The 22,272-nt window shown below is 49.2% G+C and overlaps 2 protein-coding genes and 1 pseudogene across 3 annotated transcripts; 2 read left to right on the forward strand and 1 right to left on the reverse strand.

The window, feature by feature from the left end:
• Nucleotides 1-383: 383 nt before the first annotated feature.
• On the forward strand, nt 384-5,551 carry LOC120688121 (VAN3-binding protein-like). 2 transcript variants are annotated; one of them, XM_039970295.1, is made up of 10 exons: nt 384-592; nt 1,843-2,367; nt 2,483-2,588; nt 2,868-3,044; nt 3,340-3,468; nt 3,557-3,622; nt 3,854-4,238; nt 4,344-4,478; nt 4,579-4,689; nt 5,101-5,551. In XM_039970295.1, exons 3-10 carry the CDS (start codon nt 2,514-2,516, stop codon nt 5,295-5,297), a joined length of 1,275 nt encoding a protein of 424 aa, XP_039826229.1. In that variant the 5' UTR covers nt 384-592; nt 1,843-2,367; nt 2,483-2,513; the 3' UTR covers nt 5,298-5,551. The 2 variants fall into 2 exon arrangements, with proteins under 2 accessions (XP_039826229.1, XP_039826230.1); XM_039970296.1 differs by having other exon boundaries at nt 1,843-1,880.
• Nucleotides 5,552-11,291: 5,740 nt separating this feature from the next.
• On the forward strand, nt 11,292-16,972 carry LOC120688123 (dynamin-related protein 1E-like). Its single transcript, XM_039970297.1, has 15 exons — nt 11,292-11,590; nt 11,699-11,762; nt 11,846-11,953; nt 12,649-12,750; nt 13,090-13,140; nt 13,226-13,287; nt 13,845-13,935; nt 14,790-14,854; nt 14,957-15,151; nt 15,238-15,357; nt 15,434-15,504; nt 15,593-15,818; nt 15,896-15,946; nt 16,033-16,422; nt 16,497-16,972. Exons 1-15 carry the CDS (start codon nt 11,444-11,446, stop codon nt 16,623-16,625), a joined length of 1,872 nt encoding a protein of 623 aa, XP_039826231.1. The 5' UTR covers nt 11,292-11,443; the 3' UTR covers nt 16,626-16,972.
• Nucleotides 16,973-20,911: 3,939 nt separating this feature from the next.
• On the reverse strand, nt 20,912-22,055 carry LOC120689096 (annotated as a pseudogene).
• Between the last annotated feature and the right edge of the window lie 217 nt (nt 22,056-22,272).

Genomic DNA, 22,272 nt, shown 5'->3' on the forward strand with positions numbered 1-22,272 from the left:
GGCACCTCGGCGCCATGATCTGTGGCGCCAAGACGTGTTATCTCGGCGCCACATATTACAACACCGACTCCAGGGTCTATTTCTGCAAAAAGTTACAAAAAAAACACATATGTGAAATTATTTCGCGAAAAAGACTAAATTGCAAAAAAAAAAGGCCGGCCGCCCAGCTGCCGGGCAACCGGTCCCCAGGGACCGGTCTGCAAATTTTTTTCGTCTTTTTTTCAGGTAAGCCCCTGCCGCCCGGCAGCGGGCGGCCGGAGTATATTTCTGTAAATTTCCAAATTGAAAATATATTTTTATAAAAAACGGAAATAAAAAATAAAAAAACCGCCAGTCAGTCTGGCCGTGTGGGCCGGGCCCCCGTTCGTTTCTGAATCTCTGTCTGAAACGGCCACGCGATTTCGTGCCCTGAAACCCGCGATTACGGCAACGATTAGAAATTAATACAGGTTTTGATATTACAAGCCAACATGGTGCCTGTTTTGCTTCGTCACTCTCCGTCCACTCCATCCCAGCATCAGAAGAGATTCTCGGAGGGCGAGGGCATCCTCATCTGAACATCTGATCTGCTCGCAACGGAGAAGCCAGGAAGGTCAGTGTCCATTCGTCCCCTTTGATTTCACACGCCGCCTGCCCGCAAATTAGGATTAGGGCGCAAATCCAAGGGGCGCGTCGATTAGGGCGCAGGAGCATGTGATTTCTCCATGATCGCTGGATCACGAGTCGCTGATCCAATGAGCTCCCTGAACATGAGTGCTGCAGTCTTTAGGAAACGATTCGCCTCCCTCGGTTTGGGTACTCTTTCAGGTTACAACTGATGGTACCAGGCCGCAACTGGTCATACTCATACCGCAAATAGTTATATACGTCGTCCACAAGTAGCAAGCTTCGAACTTGACAAGATCACCACTGGCGATACATGTCCTGCCAGATTGACAGTACGTTTTGGTTTTCTTTTCTCCACTTGGATGAATCATGTGGATTATCCCTACCCCTGTAGCGCAGTGGAGGTCATGGGCTGTGTTTAGTTCGTGAAAAAGTTTAGTTTTTGGTCATGTAGCATATTTCATTGTTATTTGACAATTAATATCCAATCATAGAGTAATTAGGCTCAAAAAATTCATCTCGTATGAAACAGTTAAACTGTCTAATTAGTTATTTTTCAACTACATTTAATATTTCATACATGTGTTCGAAGATTTAATATGACGGGTACTGTTTGAAATTTTTTGGGAACTAAACCTGTCCTTAGTTGCTTTCCGGGAAAGCTATCGTTATGGCCTTCTCTTCACCTTTTGGCTGCACACTCATTTACAATCACTGGTAATCCATTCTCCATTCGGACTCATAATCATTGTTCCTGCATTGTAAATTTCTCTGCATCAACTTACTGTCAGAACTTGTAGACCGATTTCCGCGTAGCGCAGGACGCATCTCATTTACTATTATTTTTCGCAGACACGCGAACGGCGTCACGTTTGTTGTTTACTCATTTGCCATAAGTGGTAATCATAAACCATACCCAATTGCCGTTAGCAGGATAATCTCTTTGATCCATTCGCATTAGTTTAATTAGTTCTAATTGGTTAGTTTTGGCAAGGTACATTCCAAAACAAGCAATGTGCTTCGGTTCATTATAGCCGTTTACTAGTCTGCTTGGGCAGCACGAGTTCTCAAAGGGGAAAATTCTAGCCTGAAAGTATAATACACATCGAAGAGAGATCTTGTGGGGATGCTAATTATAATACTGAATCCTTCTGACTCCCTCGGTGCATTGTGAATGCCGCATGCTTCTGCTTTTTTCGGTATGTTCTCCCAATATAAAGACTTGGAGCCATGCAGGTGTCACAAGATCAGTGCATCCAGGGCTTCCTACTAAGGTAAGCCCTAGCTCCTCCCCTCCCCTCTCTCTGGAGTGCTAATCTTCAGGGTACCTTCATCAGCCTGCTACTGTACTCTCTCTTTGCCCTTATCTGCTCCTCCACTTTGTTTGTCTTTTGTTTCCTTGTGTCTAGCACCCAAGATATTATCGTTAAATCGTTTGAACAATATATGTTTTGTATTTTATTTATTATAGGCTTGAAAAGTTTCAGTGATCAGTGACGCATAAATGAAGGTACTCGGGGTAGTTCCTTTTAGCTTCCCGCAGTCCATTTTAACATGGGAAAGCAGACTCTTCTCACATGAAACAAACTTCTGAAATCATACTGTGTCTACAGACAATTAGTCAAGCTTTTTTTATTCAATAATTGCCATTGGTGTCTACTCGTTGTTTTCTAGTGGATTGTCCAGACTAACGAATGCGAATCATGAAACAGCGAAGAGTTTATAATGCAGGTAGGACTTTGATATCACATTTAGTAGACGGTAAAGAACCTGCCCCCCCCCCCCCAACCAAATATCAACTATAAATAGACAGTGGCAGGGTGATCTTTTTCTCATCACTACTTTCTCACTGATCCGGTTCTGTTTTATCGCTCAGCGCATTGCCAACCCTGATTTGAGCAGTCCTCATGGAGCATTTCAGGAGAGGGGTGGAGCTTGGGATGGCCTCCTTCCAGAGATGCCATCCGCTGTCATGTCAAATGGTTGGTGATCATGCAAAACCTTTGCTTTACAATTCTCAGTTATAATAGAATCTGGCCATAGAGTGTCGGCTAAGGCTACTATAATCTGACTAGTTCAATGTTTTCAGCACTGTTTACATCTTTGGCGTTGTGACAAATTCAGAGAAAGACTAAACTGTTGTTCCGATCAGTTCCTAGTGCCTGCATATATATGTTTTGCATCATGCTGCTGCATATCTCTCTTTTAGCTAGCTTTGTTTTGGTACCCTTTCATATAGCCGTCGCTGAATGTTCAAACAGGCAGAGAGCGCACCATTCGATGCTCAGAAGGCGGCTATCCGCTGTAAAGAGAAGTCACGGCGTTCTAAGTGCGGCCACCCCGAAGAGATGCCGGTCATCCCTGAGCAGGCCATGGAGTACCTCTCTCGTACATGGAGCCCCTCCTCCTCGGATCTCTTCCAAATACTCTCCCCCAGCGTATGTTTATGTCCATGGACCACAGCTTCAGTTTCTTTTCAGTTTTCACCAACAGATTGTCGACATCTGCTCGCAAGTGGCTCCATTTTTTTTTACAATCCACATACATGCAAAGTAATGCTCGCACAATCTCAGTACGCCTTTTAGATTATGACAAGCTCAGAACACAGTACTGCACTTCATGTTTTTCTATTAGGTGTATACATCTTCCACTGAAAAGTACCCCTTTTCCCCCACTTTCTCATTGTAAAGATGTTCTGATTACCATGCAACTGTATCTTTTGTGCTAATCAAGAGCCTAGGATCGTCACCGGAGGACTCTGAGCGAGATGAAGCAGGAGGAGACAGAGGCGAAGACGAAGAGAAGCATCTTGACACGGTTCATTCCAACGGAGGAACAAGCCAACTGTTCAATCAGACTTGGGTAAGCCAGCCATTGAGGTCACGCCACAGCAAGTAACTACAGGAACTTTGTCTCATTGTGAATGAACACTTACTTCTTTGCCTGACAGAGAGTTGTAACCAGTGGCAAGCCTAGCTCCAGACAGCGCCGGCAGAAGCTAGTCCAGCCTGCCTGGGTAAGCAAGGACAGAGCACAAAATACTCATCAAATTGTGAGGTTTCCTTTGGAACCCAGGAATTTTCCGCATCCGAAACTGATCGACATAGCTCAGAGTAGCAGACTGAAATAGTATAGCTCATTGTAACTTGCAACTGCAGTAACAGAATAGTCTAGCACAGTTAGTTTTTTGTCGGAATTGGTACAGTGATTGCTTTGTTTGGTCCCCCTGGCTCTAAATAATTTGCAGCTCAACGTTGGGAACATGAAGGCGATGCTGCGAGGGTTCCTTCTGGACAGCGTGCCGGTCACCGGAAGCCGGCGGAGGAGGCGGAGGGACGAGCTGCGGCTGCACTCGGCGCAGGCACACGCGGCCGTTTCGGTGGCGCAGCTCGCTGCGGCGGTGGCAGGCATCGTGTCGGTGAGCGACCTGAGGCCGGCCGCGACGGCCAGCGCCGGCGACAGGAGGCTGGGCACGGTGCTCGCGTCCGCGGCGGCGCTGGTGGCCACCGTGTGCGCGGAGGCCGCGGAGACCGCCGGCGCCAACCGCGGCCGCGTCACGTCCGCCGTGAGGAACGGCCTCGAGAGCCGCTCCTCCGCGGAGCTACTCACCCTCACGGCCACCGCTGCCACATGTAGTGATTGCAGACCACTGCCAGAGCAAAACAGCAAGAATTCAACATGAAACTTCAGAACTCACCTGTGCTAATTGCACGCTCTTGTCTTGATGCTTCCGTCAGGTCTGAGGGGAGCTGCAGCGCTGAAGCAGAGGGTAGCCGACCTCAGGGGAATCGGCACCAGCAGCAACGACATGGCCATGAGCATCAGCGCTGGCATCCAGAAGGGCACGACCCTCAGAGTCTGCCTGCCTTGTGGTGAGGGACATCGATCGATCGTGTAGCACCTGCAGAATCCATCGTTGCGCCGTGCAGCTCGACACTGCAACTGATGATTGCTTTGCTTGCATACATGCAGGGAGGGTGCGGGTGAGGACGGTGTCCGTCTTCCCTCAGCGCGGCGGCGGCGTGGTGGCGCTGAGGCTGGGGAAGAAGCGCCTCCACGGCGCGTTCGCCACCTACAAGGACTGTAAGTACCAGCTCATCCTGCGTGCACGCACAGTCACAACGCTATTCCTCCGCTGCGTCGTCGTCGTCGCGCGCGCGCCCTGTTTGTCGCGTCGCCGGCCGGGGAAGACGACGAGGCGCCCGGCCGTACCGCGGCGGCACTGCACCGTAACACCTGAGCCAGTGAGCCCTTTGGCCACCCCCGGCCGACACGCTTGTCTCTGACGACGACCCAATGATCGATCAGGGCATGCCGACCCTGCCGGATCGGAGGGCCGGTCCAGTCCCATCGCATCGTTCTCCACCTTGTACCTTCGTACTGACGTCGCTGCTGCGCTTTGGATCCAAGCTGCTTAGCCGCACGCTGTGTGGAGATCGACCATCTTCATCGACCAGCTGACCGATCTGCCGTCTGTGGTGGCTGATTTTTCAGATGCGGTCTCGGCGGTCGGGGAGGGCGGCGGCGAGGCGGTGGTGGAGGGGCGGCCGGCGTTCCCGGTGGCGCTGGTCACGGAGGCGGAAGGGGCGACGGTGCAGCTGCTGTTCGAGCACCAGACGCCCTGCAAGATCTGGAAGGCCGCCATCGAGGGGATGCTAGCCGAGCAGAAGCTCAAGCGCGGCAGCAACTGAACTGACCGCGGACTGTTTGTGTTTGGGCGCGCGTACAATAATCCAGCACGCATCTGTACTTGCTGTGCCGATCTTCCTACACTTCTACTTGATCGAGTAGATTTTTTTTTTAGAGGAGAATTGCTGTTCTTTCTCTATGTGTAGTCTTGCGTGCCTTGCGTCTTGTATCTGTGTAGTATAATGTATGGGCGTGAGTCCAAGCTGCTGTAGAATTTTGAAGAGGATGATTATCTACTGTTACGGCTTAGCATTTACTTGAGATTTTATCAACTATCAAGCACTTCGTCTCGGGCAAAAAGATCATGTCGTTTACGGAAAGAGAAACTTTTTTTTTTTGAAACGGAGATAGAGAATGAAACTTAGCAAATACTAGGATTGTAAACATTTATTTTTACGAGCAAAGCACAAGTTTTTTTTTCTTTTTGACAATAGCACAAGCAATATTTGAACACACGCACACAGAACGATGTTGGTGGAAGTAGGAAAAAAGAGAAAAAAGTCATATTTATCTCACTGAACTATGAGCCGAGTTTACGTTTCAACTTTGAACTCGAAAATAGGGTATTTTTTTCTTCTTGAACTCGCAAAACCGGATCTATTACCTCTTTGGATTGTTTTTCATAGTGGTTTTTCTTTTTTCTTTTATATTTATTTTGAATGAATCTTTAAAAAATCATAGTAAATCACAAAAAAATCATAAAATAAAAAATTAAACTTTGTTGGACTCCACAAGAATAGATCTATGCATTGAACATATTCTATGATATAATTTAATAAAAATTATATTTTTAGATTTAAATATATAATTTGTTGTAATTAATTCACATATACATCTCCCTTGGTCCAATTATGTTAAAAATTTTAGGGTTAGTTAATAATTATATTCTTAAGTTGCTGTAAAAATTTCATGGTTTTCGGTACCTCTGGACTAGGGTACTCCCTCTTGCTGTGTCTAGGCGAGAGCCTCGTAGTTATCCTTGACTACGCCCTGACGGCCTGAGCAGCAAGACCCCCGCGGTCCGAAGCCCTTCTCACCCGGTCAGCGGCCCCAGACCCATTCCTTGCTAGGGAAGGGTCCGGTGACGCCGCATGTCCCGGAGAAGGAAGCGCTCAGCCAAAACAGCCGGAGGCCCCGGACCTCCCGCCGGGTCCCGGGCCCCCATATACTATCCGGACCCCTCAGCGGGGAGGGAACAGACACCCCGCCTGGGGCAGGTCCGGAGCCGCCACGTGTCCGCAGGCGCAGGCACGCGCGCGGCCGCAAAGCTTCCTCGGGAAGACTCGCCCACCTACCGCATTCAATACGGGAGACGTAAGTGCGCTCTGCCACAGCAGAGCCCGAGCCGACTTTTGTCAGGCTGTACTGTTGATCGCGCGTTACCAAGGCACACAGTGCAGCCACTGGCGCTGCCCACGCTACGCATGTCAGTCTGCTACGCTAGTTGGACACGACGGCTCGCCTTCGCCCATCATGACGCCTACGCGGTAGACCCAACAGTCTACGCTACAACCTACACTACCTCAACGGGCGCCTCGCTGACGGGACAGGTGAATCCACTCCTCGGTCAGAGAGTCCACAGGGCGATGAAGCGTATCCGGGGAGAGATTCTCAACCACTGTAGCACCATTAATATCTTCTGCGCAGTATACTATACATCCGCGTTGGACCCACCTGTCGGGGTCTCAGCGCCTGTGTACGCGTCCCTTAGGCTATAAAAGAGAGACGCCCGTTAGAGAAGGGGAAAAGAAAGAAGTCCCGGCAGGGGCCAGTACCCAACCTGGGCAGGGGATAGATTCATTCATATGCAAGAGCAATACAACTCATAGTGGATGTAGGGTATTACGTTCCGGTGGCCCGAACCACTCTAAATCCTCGAGTATTCTTGTGTTCTTGCTCCTGAAGTAGACCTGCCGAATCGCTTAGCGCTTCCCTGAGTACACACCCTCTGGGATTAGGCGGGTGCACTACGCGCACCCGGCTGTGGGTCTCCACAAACCACAACATTTGGCGCCGTCTGTGGGGATACGCACAGGCATAGGCCAGATCTCCGCTCACCTCTAGGCTTCTGAGGTTGAGCTCATCCTCTTCAACGACGACAAAAAGATGAAGAAAGGCATGGCGTCACCTACGCCGCATGCCCCGGCACCGAGGCGGCAATGCCCTCGGTGCGGCGGCGCACGGCAGCAGCGACTGTTGTGCGTCGCCACTACGACACTTCAGAGCCGGCGCGGTGGCGCGCAGCGGCGACCCCTGCTGTGCGTTACCCTACGACACCCCAGCGTCGGCTCAAGGTTTTCTCTCAAGCAACCACCGGGGTTCCCCTGCGGCGGCACGGCGTCGGCTCAAGGTTTCCTCTCAAGATGGAGCCTGGAGCTGACGGCTGTGACTCGGGAAAGATGACAGTCGCCTTCTCCCTCACCTGGCTCAAGCATCTCTCGGTGCTGCTGCAGACAGGCCTCGACCTCTGCCACGAGGTGTGGGGGCCCTGTGTCAGCGCCGGGGGGAAGCCGACGAACGATCGCCCTTCTCCACGCTCCGTGCTCATCCAAACGAGCACCCGTCCTTCCGCTGCGCCAGGGTGTCATGCCGGCTTCAGCTCACTGTGAGCGGCCACCAGGCTGGCTTCCGACGACAGCCGGCGACGGCTGGGCCACTCCCATTCAAAGCCAAAGAATTTGTTCCCATGCTATCTAAGCATGGGACAGTTCTTGTGCTGGGATGAGCCCTGCAAGCTCCCGAGGTGATGCTGGATGATGCTGTACAGGCACGTCCAGGTCGTCTTTGCCTCCGACGACTGAGAGGAACCCCCAAGGTGGCGATTCCACTCCGGACAGGATCGTACATGCCTTACGGGACGGCGGCTGTAGGTTGCCCCTAGATAAGATTAAGAGTGCTCCTCCTTTGTAATGACGTGGTGCCTACGTGCGGTCCAGAGCGGTAAAGGTCCGCCCTTGTAAACCCGACCTCTGGCTTCGTTGCGCAAACAGGCAACATCAGGGAGTGGTCCAGAGCGGTAGAGGTCCGCCCTCGTAATCCCGACCTCTGATGTACACCACGCTAACCATATGAATCAAGTAATAAAGGAGATTTGCTTTCTCAGTCTTATCTTTACATTAGCTTAATTGCACTCATCCGTTTCGGCTTGACTGTTTCCTTTTCGGCTTGACTGTTTCCTTCTCTCATGCGGAGTCTTTCCTTTGTTGCTAACGATCCACATTGAGTTGCTGGCTTGTGGTCAGGCTGGGATACCCCTTCTAGCTAGAAGGCGGCCCGAACTCCTAGGGACCTGCTCCGGGGAAGTGGTGCTTGTATCCTGGGGTGGAGAAGTTCTGCGTAGCCGCTTAGCCTGGTAATGTACCCTAAGCCTACGCACTTCACTGCCCTGTTACGAGTCCCCTAGTATCCGAGGCTGCCGTGGCTAGAGGTCCGGACTCCTTTCTAGTATAAGGCGTGGTTTCCTATGCCCTACCACAAGGTCCGGTGACGTATCTTGTTGGATCAATGGTGACAGCTCAAGTCCACTCCGGTGGCCCGCTCCGGCGGAGACCGCTCGCCACGGTCGCTCAAGTCCACTCCGGTGGCCCTCTCCGACGGAGACCGCTCGCCACGGTCGCCCAAGTCCACTCCGGTGGCCCGCTCCGGCGGAGACCGCTCGCTACGGTCACCAGGAGCCGTGTCCAGGGAAGTGGTGCTCGCTCCCTGGGCGATCCGACGTCCGTGTAGCTGCTTAGCTTGGTTCCGTACCCTAAGCCTACACCTTCACCGCCCTGTGGAGAGTGCTCTAGTACCTGAACCTGGTAACAGGTGCTCTGGCCTCCAGTGGGTCCGGAGCACCCGCTCTCGACATGAGCACGCCAACACAATCAGGTTGCGTCGGAACACGTCACACAACCAGTTAGGCGGGTGCATTACGCCAACGCAACCAGTGGTCATTGCATCATTTATTATTGACAAACTGAAGAGTCTGGTATAGCTTGGAATTAAACTCCTGAATTTATAACTCAAGCATACGTGATTCAATGAGTATGAAATTTTTTCTACAGTTTGATCATTTAATTATTAGACCATCATAAAAGTTTTACCATAATTGGACCACGAAAAAAGTAGATATGAATTAATTATTGAATATATATATAATTAAGAATACAATTTTTACTAATTATATCATATCATATATTTACTGCATAGATCTACTCATGTGGAGTCTAACAAAATTTGATTTTTCATTTTATGATTTTTTTTGTGATTTACTATAATTTTCAAAATTTATCCAAAATAAATATAAAAGAAAAAAAGGAAACCCACTAAGAAAAACCATCCAAGGAGGTCATATATCCGGTTTCGCGAGTTCGAGGAGGGAAAATATCCGATTTTCCAGTTTAAGGTGGAAACGTAGACTTGATCTATAGTTTAGAGTTTAGGGAGGTAAATAGGATTTTTTTCAAAAAGAAAAAGCTACATTGGGCCGGGCATTTATCGAAAAGCGGCGTGTTTCCTTTAGGCCCAAAATTTGGCCTACTTGTCAGCTGAGGGTGGCCCACCGTCCACTAACAAAAGGTTTGAAATCCGGGCGATAAGTTTTGAAACACATTTCGAAGCGACCGTTCTGTCTCTGTCCATCCGCTGTGCAAGGCCCACCGGCCACCGCCCTTCCTTATCCGCCCGCCCGCTGCTCACTCTCAACTTCCGATTCCTAAACTATCCTTGCGACTTCTAGCGCCGCTGAGACCTCCCAACTCGTTTAAACGCAAACGCAACTCCGATTGCATCTACCTCTATTCAGCGGATCTGCTATCAGTTTATTGTCTCTAACAGAATAATCAGCCGATATCAGATGATTTTTTGCCAACCGAAATCTCATGTGTATACGCTCATTTTCTTTATTTTCTTATCAGGTAGGTAAACTGATACGAGACTAACTACCCACATCTCTCAAAAATCACCTTGCTTAATGATAGAATATTAGGGGGCGCCCACCAAACGTACAAAATAAATTTAATCTAAAAAAGAGCACAAAATAAATTTAGAAATTGTAATACTAAAATCATCTTATGACACAACATTTTATTGATTATTCCATACTATATTAAGCCAGTATGGAGGATACAAAAAGCCAAAACACAGTGTTGATATTTCAGCATATCAGTAGAATAAATAGTACAAGCCCATGTTTACGGCTTTCTTTTAGGGAAATACGTTGATCATGTTTCATTATAAAGTTTGATAAAAGAAAAAAAATTATAACTTTTATGGAGCAGAAAAACTCTAAATTACATAACTAGGATGGGGAGTGTCTATTGGTCACTTGAGTGAAATATAGTCTCTCCTCACTCAAATTTATGAGCCACTAGATATAAAATGAATGGTTAAGATTCACTCATCTCTTTCCCACCTTATCTCTCCCAACTTCTTTTTCATCCTTCCCTTCCCCACCTTCTTCCTCTTCCCTGCACCCAGCCCTGCCGCCACTCCTCCTTCGCAGCCCGAGCCTACTTGCACCGATCCAACCCGCCACCACCTCTCGCCACCTTCGTCCCAGCCCCAACCCCTCCCGACTGCCTTCCTCCACCGCGCCACCGGCCTCGCCGCCCCCATGCCTACCACCACCGTCAGATCGGCCTGCCGCCGCCGGCCCTCCTTCTAAGGTTGGCGGTGAGTAGTAGTCCCCTTACAGCAATTTCGAACCCTAACTTGAACCCTACCTTCACCGGAGCTGCTCGCCGACTCGCCGAAGTTGGAGAAGAAAATTTGAGTGTGAAAAAATTTCTAAATCACTCGGAAGAGGCATAGCTTCTTTTTTTTAAAAAAAACAAACAGCTACTCCTATAATTCTATACTGCTATTAGGTGGCATAAAAATGAGTTATATTTTTCAATGGCATTTGAAAAATTTACTCCATACTTTCGGTAAAGTTCCCGCCCGAGAACTCAAAAGAAAAGGAGGGGGCAAAATCGGAAGACAAATCGAAAAAAGGGTGGCAGACTGGCAGTTACCACCAGTCCGCCACAGCAGTGACGCCTCTATCTCCTCGCACACCACAGCAGAGACAGGAGCGCTCTTCCCCCTCGATCCTTCCCTTTCTTCTAGAACCTTCCGCGGCCCTCCGTCGCAGCACAGCGCTTCCTCCTGCTCATCCCACCCCGAGATGGCGACCATGGAGAACGTGATCGTGCTCGTCAACCGCATTCAGCGCGCCTGCACCGTCCTCGGTGACCACGGCGGCGGGGACGGCGCCGCCTCCCTCCCCACCCTGTGGGAAGCGCTCCCGTCCGTCGCTGTCGTTGGTGGCCAGGTCTGCCTCTTCCTATCACTTCTAGGCTCCAGGTTCTAGGCAGTTGCGCACCAGATTTTGGTTCCACCGCTTAATTACGAGGACGCTTAATTTCGCGGTGACGCACAGAGTTCGGGGAAATCATCGGTGCTGGAGAGCATCGTGGGGCGAGACTTCCTGCCCCGAGGATCAGGTAGGCACTGAATTCTGGGTTTGTCGCTGAATTTTTAGTTTCTGTTGCTGGATTGTTTTATAATTTTGTGTTTTGGGCGAAAGGGATCGTGACGCGGAGGCCGCTGGTGCTGCAGCTTCACAAGACACAGGATGGGGCGCAAGAGTACGCCGAGTTCCTGCACCTGCCCAAACGCCGGTTCACTGATTTCTGTGAGCACCCTTTGTCGTCTTCAGTGATATGCAGTTATTGGGGGGTTATTCTGGGCCACTAGAATGCTATAATAGAATGCATGGTTGCCCATTTTTACTGGCATTAGCTGCGCCGGTTCGAGGAACAGTGAAATGATTGTCCATTTTTTCCTGCCTGCAGAAGCTGTGCCTGTGCGTACTGATTAAGTTCCGTTTCACTTAAGTTCTGTTAGCGATGTGCGCAGTTGAATTGCTTACTGATTAAGTTCTCATCTAATTTCTACTCCACGAGGATAACGCTTGATTGCCTTACTCGATGCGTTCCCTACTTGCTATCTTGCATTTGCCATTGCCACCATCTATAGGGGTCTTAATGGATTGAAATGTTTTTTATTTAACAGCAGTAGAAATGGCATGATCAACTTTCGGTTCCCCAGATGCTATGTGCTTTTAATCAGACTTTACAACATGTATCCAAGAGTAGCATAGAAGAAGTTAACAATTACTACAAAACCTTTTAATCCGAATCACCTTCACCTTGGTCAAACCCAACAAGAGTCAAGAACGAAGAGGGCAAAATAACAGCATACACAACATTATTGGATTTGTCACAAGTGATTGAAAACAGATCTTGTATTTTTTTTTCAGCACATGGAATTGATTGAAAGTGAACATATATACTTATAACAAATGCCAACAATGATTATTTCCTGCAGCTCTTGTGCGGAAGGAAATTGAAGATGAGACTGACAGGTTGACAGGAAAGACAAAGCAGATATCTCCTGTTCCAATTCACCTCAGCATATATTCTCCACATGGTATTTAGGCCCTGGGCACATCCTACTGTTGTTTTCCTTCTTTTAATTTTATTGTTCAAGGGGAATAATGCTGTTACTTTTAATTGATATTAATCTAGATGTCAGTTCCGTGCTATGTTTATGGCACTATACCATTTCTGTTCAACAAAAGTAGCGTTGCATTTTATATATTCTTTTATTTTCATAGCCATGTTTTGATAATTGATATCGATATTGATGCTAGCAGACGCTTCTTGTTGACCACTAGTTTATAGGGCAGTTGATCTTTGTACAAAAAACATATTTGTAGCACCTGAATCTTTGTACCAAATATTTACTCAGTTGAGTTGATTATTGCAGTGGTCAACTTGACATTGATTGATCTGCCGGGTCTAACAAAAGTTGCTATAGGTATGTAAATGCCTATATCGGTTCATGTTCTAAAGTTCAGGTAATTTTTGTCCAGAATGTTTCACTGACCATGTTGTCTTTTCAGAGGGGCAGCCTGAAAGCATTGTCCAGGATATAGAAAATATGGTGCGCTCATATGTTGACAAGGTATGGTTGATGCAGACATCTATAGAAGTAACTATGACTTTGACATATTGTGCATGATGTAAATGAGGCAATACTTACAGCATTGGTAACAGCACCTAGGTCCTAGGGTCATCTTTACAATAATGTTCAAATGCTTCTGCTATAACACCTAAGTTCTATGGTTTTCAATTAATTAGATATCTAGTCTCTATAACTTAGTAGCACTTAGTGCTGATAGAGCTATGAACAGATTTAAAAGCACGTCTGTTTACCTTGTATTTAGTTGATAATATTCACCAATTGCCTCTGTCTATTCTACAACATCTAGTTACAGCACTTGAGCTCACGGGAAAATCTACTCAGACTTAGTGTAACGCGGGGGTCTTGCTACTTCTTTAATCCCATGTCGTTGCATGTTTAGGGAATACTTTATGTTTTTCATCTCCTTCGATTTTTCCCTTCAAATCCTCTAGTTTTAAACAAAAATCCTCTAGCATTACGTACTCTAAGCTACAGAAACAAGGTATCCAAATTGACTTTTACTTTATGTGGTTTTATTTCTGTAATTTCTACTATAGCCGAATTGTATTATACTGGCTATATCTCCTGCCAACCAAGATATAGCAACATCGGATGCCATCAAGCTTGCTCGGGATGTTGATCCAACTGGTACGAATCAAGATTTTACACTTAGTTTCCTCCGATATATTATTGCTGTTAGGTGTTCATACCTGCAGTTTTCCCTGATATATTATTGCTGTTAGCTGTTCATACCTGCTTCAATTGCAAGGTTGAATACTTCTTTTTAGCATATGCCTAGCAAAAATCATTTGCTTCAAACTTCTCTACATCATCTATGGCAACTGTGATTGCATGCACCTTTTCGCGGAGAGACCACATTTGCATTTCTGTGTGTTGGGTGGAACCTGAAGTGCATTTGTTCTGAGCATTTCCCTAGGAGACTTTTGTACCTTACTAACTGATTTTAGACTTACCTTCCTCCTAGCAGTTTCTAAGTGAATATTATCCTGCTCCCTACCATTTGTACAATAGAAAAAATGGGAGAGCTTGCCAACCCCATTTGCTGCATAATTGTTGTCTTCTTGTCTACAAATCCAGAACATTCAGTGTTTTGTTCAGGCCACCTGATAGTTCGTTTATAATTGATAAATATGGCATGCTCGGCAAGAAACATAAAAAAAAACAAAAGTACCATTAGAATAAGAGAATGGCAACTCAAATTTCAGCTACCAGATCAGCTTTGGATGGTGTGATGAATATCAGTGTATAATGCTAAGTTGGGACTTTGGTAGATGGTAGGACATCAGAGTAGAGAAGAATAATTCAGGAGCTCCTTCGGAATGTCAGTGACCTTGTAGTTGATCTCACTATGCCAGCCATCAGCCTTGTTGATTGGTATTTTCGATTAAATCTATTTTTTATTTGACATGTTCCCCATACTGACACAATTCCACTTCTATTAACCTATTCCTTACCTGAGGGATCATCTTAAATTTATTCAGGTGAAAGGACATTTGGCGTGTTGACTAAGCTTGATTTGATGGACAAGGGAACAAATGCACTTGATGTATGTGTCTGTTGGTCTCTTGTTATCTGTGGATTTTGGAGGAAGCCAGAAACTTTAGCCTTTGGACTCTGTAACCATCAGTGCTTCTTTCTTCTCATTTAGGTTCTTGAAGGAAGAGCTTACAGACTGCAGCATCCCTGGGTTGGAATTGTTAACCGTTCACAAGCAGATATTAACAGGAATGTTGACATGATTATTGCTAGGAGAAAAGAGCAAGAGTTTTTTGCTTCTAGCCCTGACTATGCACATCTAGCCAGCAGGATGGGTTCAGAATATCTTGCTAAACTTCTTTCACAGGTTCAATACATTCTTCAATTGTTTTCATTCCTATTGTTTGTGTGCCAAAAATGATGGAGTGATGCAGTGCTGTATCCAACTTTCAGCAATTAGAGGCTGTGATCAGAGCACGCATTCCAAGCATAACATCTTTGATAAACAAAACAATTGACGAGCTTGAATCCGAGATGGATCATCTTGGTAGACCTATTGCCTCTGATGCTGGGGTAATCTTATGAACGTTTCAGAAGATTGCATTAAATTCGATTGAACAAAATGAACACCATGTCTTTACTTTTGCAGGCTCAATTGTACCTCATCTTGGAGCTTTGCCGTGCATTTGACAAAATATTTAAGGAACATCTTGATGGAGGGTAATTGCGTATAAGTCATCTCTACACCATACTCTATTGGTTGTTCAAGACTGTCTTGACATCTGAGATGTGAATGTAAAATTTGCAGACGACCTGGTGGTGATCGAATTTATGGGGTTTTCGATAATCAACTCCCTTCTGCTCTGCAAAAGCTTCCATTTGACCGTCACCTCTCTGTGCAAAATGTTAAACGGGTTGTATCACAAGCAGACGGTTATCAGCCTCATTTAATTGCTCCTGAGCAAGGGTACCGTCGGCTGATTGAATCTGCTCTCAATTATTTTAGAGGACCAGCTGAAGCTTCTGTAGATGCTGTACGAAATCTTCCTCCTGTGCTGATTGCATTAGTACTTTCTTTCATCAACTGAAGAGTCGCTTACCATCGCTGCAGGTGCATTTTGTTTTGAAAGAGTTGGTGAGGATATCCATTGGGGAGACTCAGGTTGGTCCTTTGTTTCTTAGATACCAAAGTATCAGTTACACCCTTTCCCCCCTGTACTTTAGCTACAAAAGTTACTGCATCTTTAGGAATTGAAAAGATTTCCAACTCTTCAAGCGGAGCTTGCTGCTGCATGCTATGAGGCCCTTGAGAGATTCCGTGAAGATGGCCGGAAAACTACTCTACGGTTGGTTGATATGGAGTCAGCATATTTGACGGTGGAGTTCTTCCGCAAGCTTCCACAGGAAATTGAAAAGACTGGAACTGGAAATCCTAGAGCTGCAAACCCTCCCCCTCCTTCAGATGATCGTTACACTGATGCACACTTCAGGAGGATTGCTTCTAATGTGTCCTCATACATTGGCATGGTATCTGAAACGCTGAAGACTACTATCCCCAAGTCTGTTGTTCACTGTCAAGTCCGTGAAGCCAAGCGGTCCCTGCTTAACCATTTCTATACTCAAGTGGGCAGTAAAGATGTGAGTAACCTTATTCTTACTTTGTTCATTGCTCATCTTATCAAACATTCCGATGATAAATTTTGTTTTTTCAGGCTAAGCAGCTTGCAGTACTCCTTGATGAGGATCCGGCCCTCATGGAGCGCAGGCTGCAGTGCTTCAAAAGGCTTGAGCTGTACAAGTCTGCACGTGATGAGATTGATGCCGTGGCATGGACACGATGAAAGGTAACATTTGACATGCTCGTTAGTCACCTTCCTAATTATTAGATGTGTTGTGATACGAAAAATGCAGAATTAACTGCCAGCTATTCTGCACTTTGTTGTGAAATCTTAGTAAACTTATAACTTGTCTTGTATATTAATTAGCCTGTTAATATCAGTTGTGTGCTTGTGTCATATCTAGTATGTCTCAGCTCTCAACCATGCTTAGGAAGTTAGAACACAAATCTGATAGTCTTTGGTAACCCATGTGCAGACTTGTATGCACGAATGGGAATGAAGTTTGTCTGTAAAATCTTGATTCTGTAGGATGCACATGTTGATTCTTACCCCCCTAGTCTTTCCATTAAGTGGTAGGTGTAGACTGCAGAATTTGGACTTTCAGAATAACTGCACTTTGGTGCGGGTTCAATATTGTTTTGTGCAACTCGCCGCCAGTCAAACTTAAACAACAGATCTGCACTGTTGGCTGCGAGCACTACCATGCAACTGAATCAGGGTCGGTCCACCGGAACCGGAACATATACTAGTAAGGAATTCGGTAAAGAACCGTCCGATAAACAACAGCGCACTTGCGTCTGAACATCCTTGGCTTGCTCGACCTGCCAGACCCGTCTGCCGTCTATTTGTTAGTATTGCTGACGTCTTCCACTTCCGGGATGCATGACGCGTCAGGAGCAGAACCATCCGAAACAGGGATCACAGGTCAGTCAGCTCCCGCGCAAGCCTTCGTAGATTTCTCGATGGTTCCCCGCCTCGTCCCTTTCTGCAAATTCGACTATTTCACCCGCACTCTTTCAGTTTCAGCAGCATACAAATCAGTCGCGTGTTCTTTTCTGGTCAGTTTGTGCAGCTCCCTTGACCTGACCTGAATTTCCCGCCTGTTGGCGATGGATCCACGCTTTCTAGACGGCGTTTTTTCGTGCCGTGTGGTCTCCCATAAGTTCCCCGCATATGCAGTCATGCAGATCAACAGAACAGGTCATCTGGAACAGAAACGCAGAATGCGTGACGTGTCGTCCGGGTTTTGACAAGTTCACGCACCTTGGGCTGACCGGAAATAGTCATGCCCGCTAAGAACAGCAAACTGTGAGCCATACACGTCATATGCTAGAATTTCCAGTCGAGTTTTCGCCTTGCTAGTCAGAAGAAATGTGCTCCTTTCGATCAACCCTTGAGCGTTACTGATCAGCTCCTCCACGTAGCTAGGCTTTTAGCCCATCATCATCAAGAGCAGGTCGCCATAGCTGTCCGCATTTTGTACAGGTACCCAATCAACCGGCATCGCTGCCGATCCGTAGTACCCGTGCGTCGCAGTAGCAGCACAAGTTTTTTTCCGACCAATATTGACTGATGGCGTAACTATAACCAATTGCTTAGTATGCTATCTGTCTGTCACAGTCGTAATGGTAATGCCTGAACAAAATCCAAGGCCGCACCTTGGACTTTATTTATCAGAACCGTAAATAAGAACAGCAGCAGGTGCAGGCCGGTAGGTTTCTTTTCCTTCTCTTCCTTCTGTTTAAGGTGAATCACAGGCCGGTTGTTGTTGGCCATTACTCCTCAGCAATGGATGGTCATGCCGCCGTGGTCGCTACGAGTGGGATACACAATGGCAGCAGCGCCTGTTATTATTCTCGTGCAGGCCTTCCTCTCTCGGGCTGTGTCTTGTGCCGCCGCTGCACTTGCCCTGCCCGGACGTGGGCGACGAGAGCGCCTTAAACTAGAGTTGATTGCACATGTAATCGCGTGGGGCTCCTGCCCTGCCCGCCACATGCCGGGCACGGGCGGCGCCCACGCACGCGCCGCGCTCCTCCCCACCCCGGCGGGGTGGCGATCGCGGCATGATTGCGACGGCGATGCCCCCGATGGGCAGCAATGATATGACCTGCCCCCGCCGCGGGCGTCGTTGTTCGCATGTCGTGTCCGCGGCGGGGTGGTGATGTGTCGGCGTCCCACGGTCATCTGCCGGCTGCCGCTGCTCCTCGATCGGAATACTATTGGAATGCTCCTCCCCGTCGTCAGCTCCTGTTGTTGTCTGCCGACTACCGTCAGGCTTGGACAAGTGTTTTGTTCCTGTAGACACGCAGACCCTGAGGCAGTATAGTATAGGAGGACGCTTCTGTGTGTCACGTCCGTCGGCCCAGCTCCTAAGTTGTCTATCGTACCTGTACTCGTATTCTCCTACTATATCCATCCATCCATCCCATGGAGACTGGATAAAATGCGAAGCGGAAATTCACTGATAAAGACTCTGCTTGGTTTAGTAGCATAAGCTATTGTAGACAACTTTGACCATTAATTAAAGGTATTAAATAAATTCAGTTTATGAAACTAACTCCACAAGTCTTGCTCTATATCGCGAGACGAATCTAATGAGGTCTTTGACCGCATGATTAGAGAATGGTTACTATAACATTACTTAGCCAATTAAGGTGGAATTTGGCTCATTAGATTCGTCTCAAAAAGTTATACTCATCTGTGAAAAGTTTTACAAATAAACTTCATTTAGTACTTTATGCATGCAAGATTTCTTTTGTAGCGCAAGTTGCATTAGCGAAACATACGGGGCCAAAATGGCATTTGCTCTCCACTTCCCCAGCTGCCCGTCCAGCAAACCTTTCTGTACCTATAGTTTAGACCTGGGCATCCTCCGGGCCGGGTCGGGTTCGGGTCGGGCCAAAAAAAGCCCGGTGTTTTTTCTAGCGGCCCGTGCCCGACCCGACCCGGTGGCCGGGCCGTAAAATTGAGCCCGCACCCGACCCGACAGCCAGTCGGGTCGGGTTCGGGTCGGGTCGGGCCGGGCCTATGTAAAATGTCGGGTTTCTTCGGGTTTTTCGGGTTTCGGGTCAAAAATTTTAGCCCGTGCCCGGCCCGTCAATCATACCGGGTCAAAAATTTTGACCCGAGCCCGCCCATCAAACTCTTCGGGTCGGGTCGGGTCGGGCTATTTTCGGGCGGGTTGGGTCGGGTCCGTCGGGTCGGGCAGCCCATGCCCAGGTCTACTATAGTTATAGTTGGCCGTTTGGCCCGATACCCATGGGGGCCTGAGACCCGGCCCACAATAGCCCGGCACAAGCACGGTCCGGGCCCCATTATTATTGGGCTCCGGGCGGCACGGGCCCGATAGCAGGGCCGTGCCTGGGCCTCGATGCCGGCCCATGGACACGTCTTGACATGGCCTGAAAATAGGCGGCCCGATGAGCCCGATAGGTAGCACGAGAGGCCTGTTTAAATACCAGCCCATCCAATTATCAAACTCTATTTAAACATTTTCGGGCCGCCGGGATGTCGGGCCAAACGGGCCGACCCGACACGATTAAATCACTTTCGGGCCGTGCCTGGGCCGGCAGTGAGGCCCATGGGTAGGCACGACACGACCCGTAAATAATTTCGTGCCTAAGCGGGCCGGGCCTAAACGGGCCCGTACCGGGCCCGGCCGGGCTGCCCGTTTGGCCACCTATACCTACAGTATGTGTTAATGGCGTGTACGGCCGTTTTGTGTACCATTTTTTTTGACGTTTGACTTGAGCCCGATGGACCTAGGACTCTAAAGCATAGCAGAGGAGACGGGGATGCCACCACTCTACTCCTATTGCTGTATCTGTGGAGGACATGAATTCGACCCCCAAAACAAACCCGCCAAAAGGACCGTCCTGCCGTTGCCACGGGACAGCGAGAGGAGAGGAGAGATGATAAAAATAAAAGAGACCGTTGCTCCAATGCTCCGTTGTCCTTTGGTTCCTCCTCGCCGAGCATGTGTGCGAGCATTGAATCTGTCCTTCGGCGGCAACGGGGGCGATAAATTAAATCCCGTCCATATCCACGTCCTGGAAGGCGTAATAACTCCGTTTTGAAGGCTTTCCTGTTTAGCCAATGTTCGAATCGGCATGCTCTTCACTGTTTTGTTTCGTTCTGGACGTGCTGGTAATTTCACGCAGACACAGCGTAATTTCACATTGGGGTAATTTTGCTCTAGGACATCCTAAAAATAGGATATTTGTCGACGGACATCCTTCGAAACTGAATTTGCTGCTGGACACTACTTTTTTGAATCTATTTGCCACCAGACATTGAGAAGATTAAAATATTCATTTTTTAGTTTGGGGAGAGATAAAGAGAGTGAAAAGTCCATTTTGCCCTTATTGAAGTGGATCCCATCGGTCAGCCTGTGGGGCGAGCTAGCTGAAGCAGAGACCGCTAGAGGCCGAGCGTGAGGTCGACCTCGATGTCGTCATTGCTGGTGCTGCCGTCAGCGGCGCCGGCGCCGGAGCAGCAGCCGTCTTTGACTAGCCGTGCGTCGACGCCGACGACGGCGACGCGATGTACGGGTCCGACTGGACCAGTCCGTTGAGGAAATCGGGGAGCCGGTGCTCGCTCCTCCTTGTGGCGCCCTCCAGCGCCTCCGCCTTGGGACTGGCCGCGCTGTCCTCCGCCAGCTCCCGCACGGTCTCCTCGGCGCCGCTGACCGCGAGCACCTCGGCCACCACCAGCTCGCCCCCGGCCATGACGAGGTTGAGTAGCATGGCGGCCCCGCTCTCCCTGGCCCTCGCCGTCTCGAATCTGGAACCCGAACACCCTCCTAAAGGCCTCGAGGCTCTCGGTGCACCCGGCCACCTGCGCAGGAGCTGGTGGCGCGCGGAGGAGCGCGACGAGCGCGGCCGCCTCGCGCTGATGGTGGTGCAGTGAGCCTCAGCGCAGAGGAGGTTGTGCACGGTGGCGATGGCGTGGTGCACGGCGCCGGTGCGGAGCGCGGCGGTGAGGGCGTCGAGAAGGCCCGGCGCGGACACCAGCTGCTCCCGCGCGGAGATGGAGATGTTGAGGAGCGCAGCCGTGGAGAGCTGTGCGGCGAGCAAGGGCACTACGCCGTCCTCCGCCAGCGGCACACGAATCTCCGGATCGTCCTTGGAGGCGAAGGCGGCGTAGTGGTGCACGTCCGGGACCAGCAGATGCGCTTCTCCCAGGACTCCATGTCCTTCGACACGAATCAGAGCAGCATCCACGGCGCGGCAGCGGCGGCGGCGGCGCTCTGTCGCGCGTCCATGGACCACCGCGAGCCTGTGAAGACGCTGGAGATCGACACGGCGCGGCCCTTCTCCTACTCGACGCCACGGCGCAGGCGCCGTTGTCCTCGCCGATGAAACGCGCGCACCACGGCCACGGGCACTCGCCAGTGATGCCGTTGCCAGGGAAGGCCAGCCCTGATCCAGGTCCAGTCCGCGAGCCTGCGCGTGGACCGCGGAGCGGGCGGCGGGAGCTACACGCCGAGCCTGCACTCGCAGCAGCACCACGCGGGGCGGTGCCCAACTACATGGCGGCGACGGAGTTGGCCAAGGCCCGCGTGCGGTCCCAGAGCGCGCCGCGGCAGCAGCCCTCCATGCTTGAGCACGACCGGCTCTCCGAAGGCAGCAGCTTCGGCGCGGGGGGTGGCATCGGGCCATGGCGGCGGGGAACGGCCACCGACCCAGGAATTGGAAGCGAATCGCAATGGCGGTGCGCTGTAACGACCCGGCCCGGGATAACGGCTAAGATCTACTCTTCAAGTTGAGTAAACCACACCTACTAATTAATCCTCTTGCGCTTTCGTCCTCGCTTCGCGCAAAAAGGATCGATCCGGAATTAATTAGCTTCCCGTGACTCGGTATTTAAA

This window comes from Panicum virgatum, chromosome 9N (assembly GCF_016808335.1).
Source record: "Panicum virgatum strain AP13 chromosome 9N, P.virgatum_v5, whole genome shotgun sequence".
In the NCBI taxonomy this organism is placed as follows: Eukaryota; Viridiplantae; Streptophyta; class Magnoliopsida; order Poales; family Poaceae; genus Panicum; species Panicum virgatum.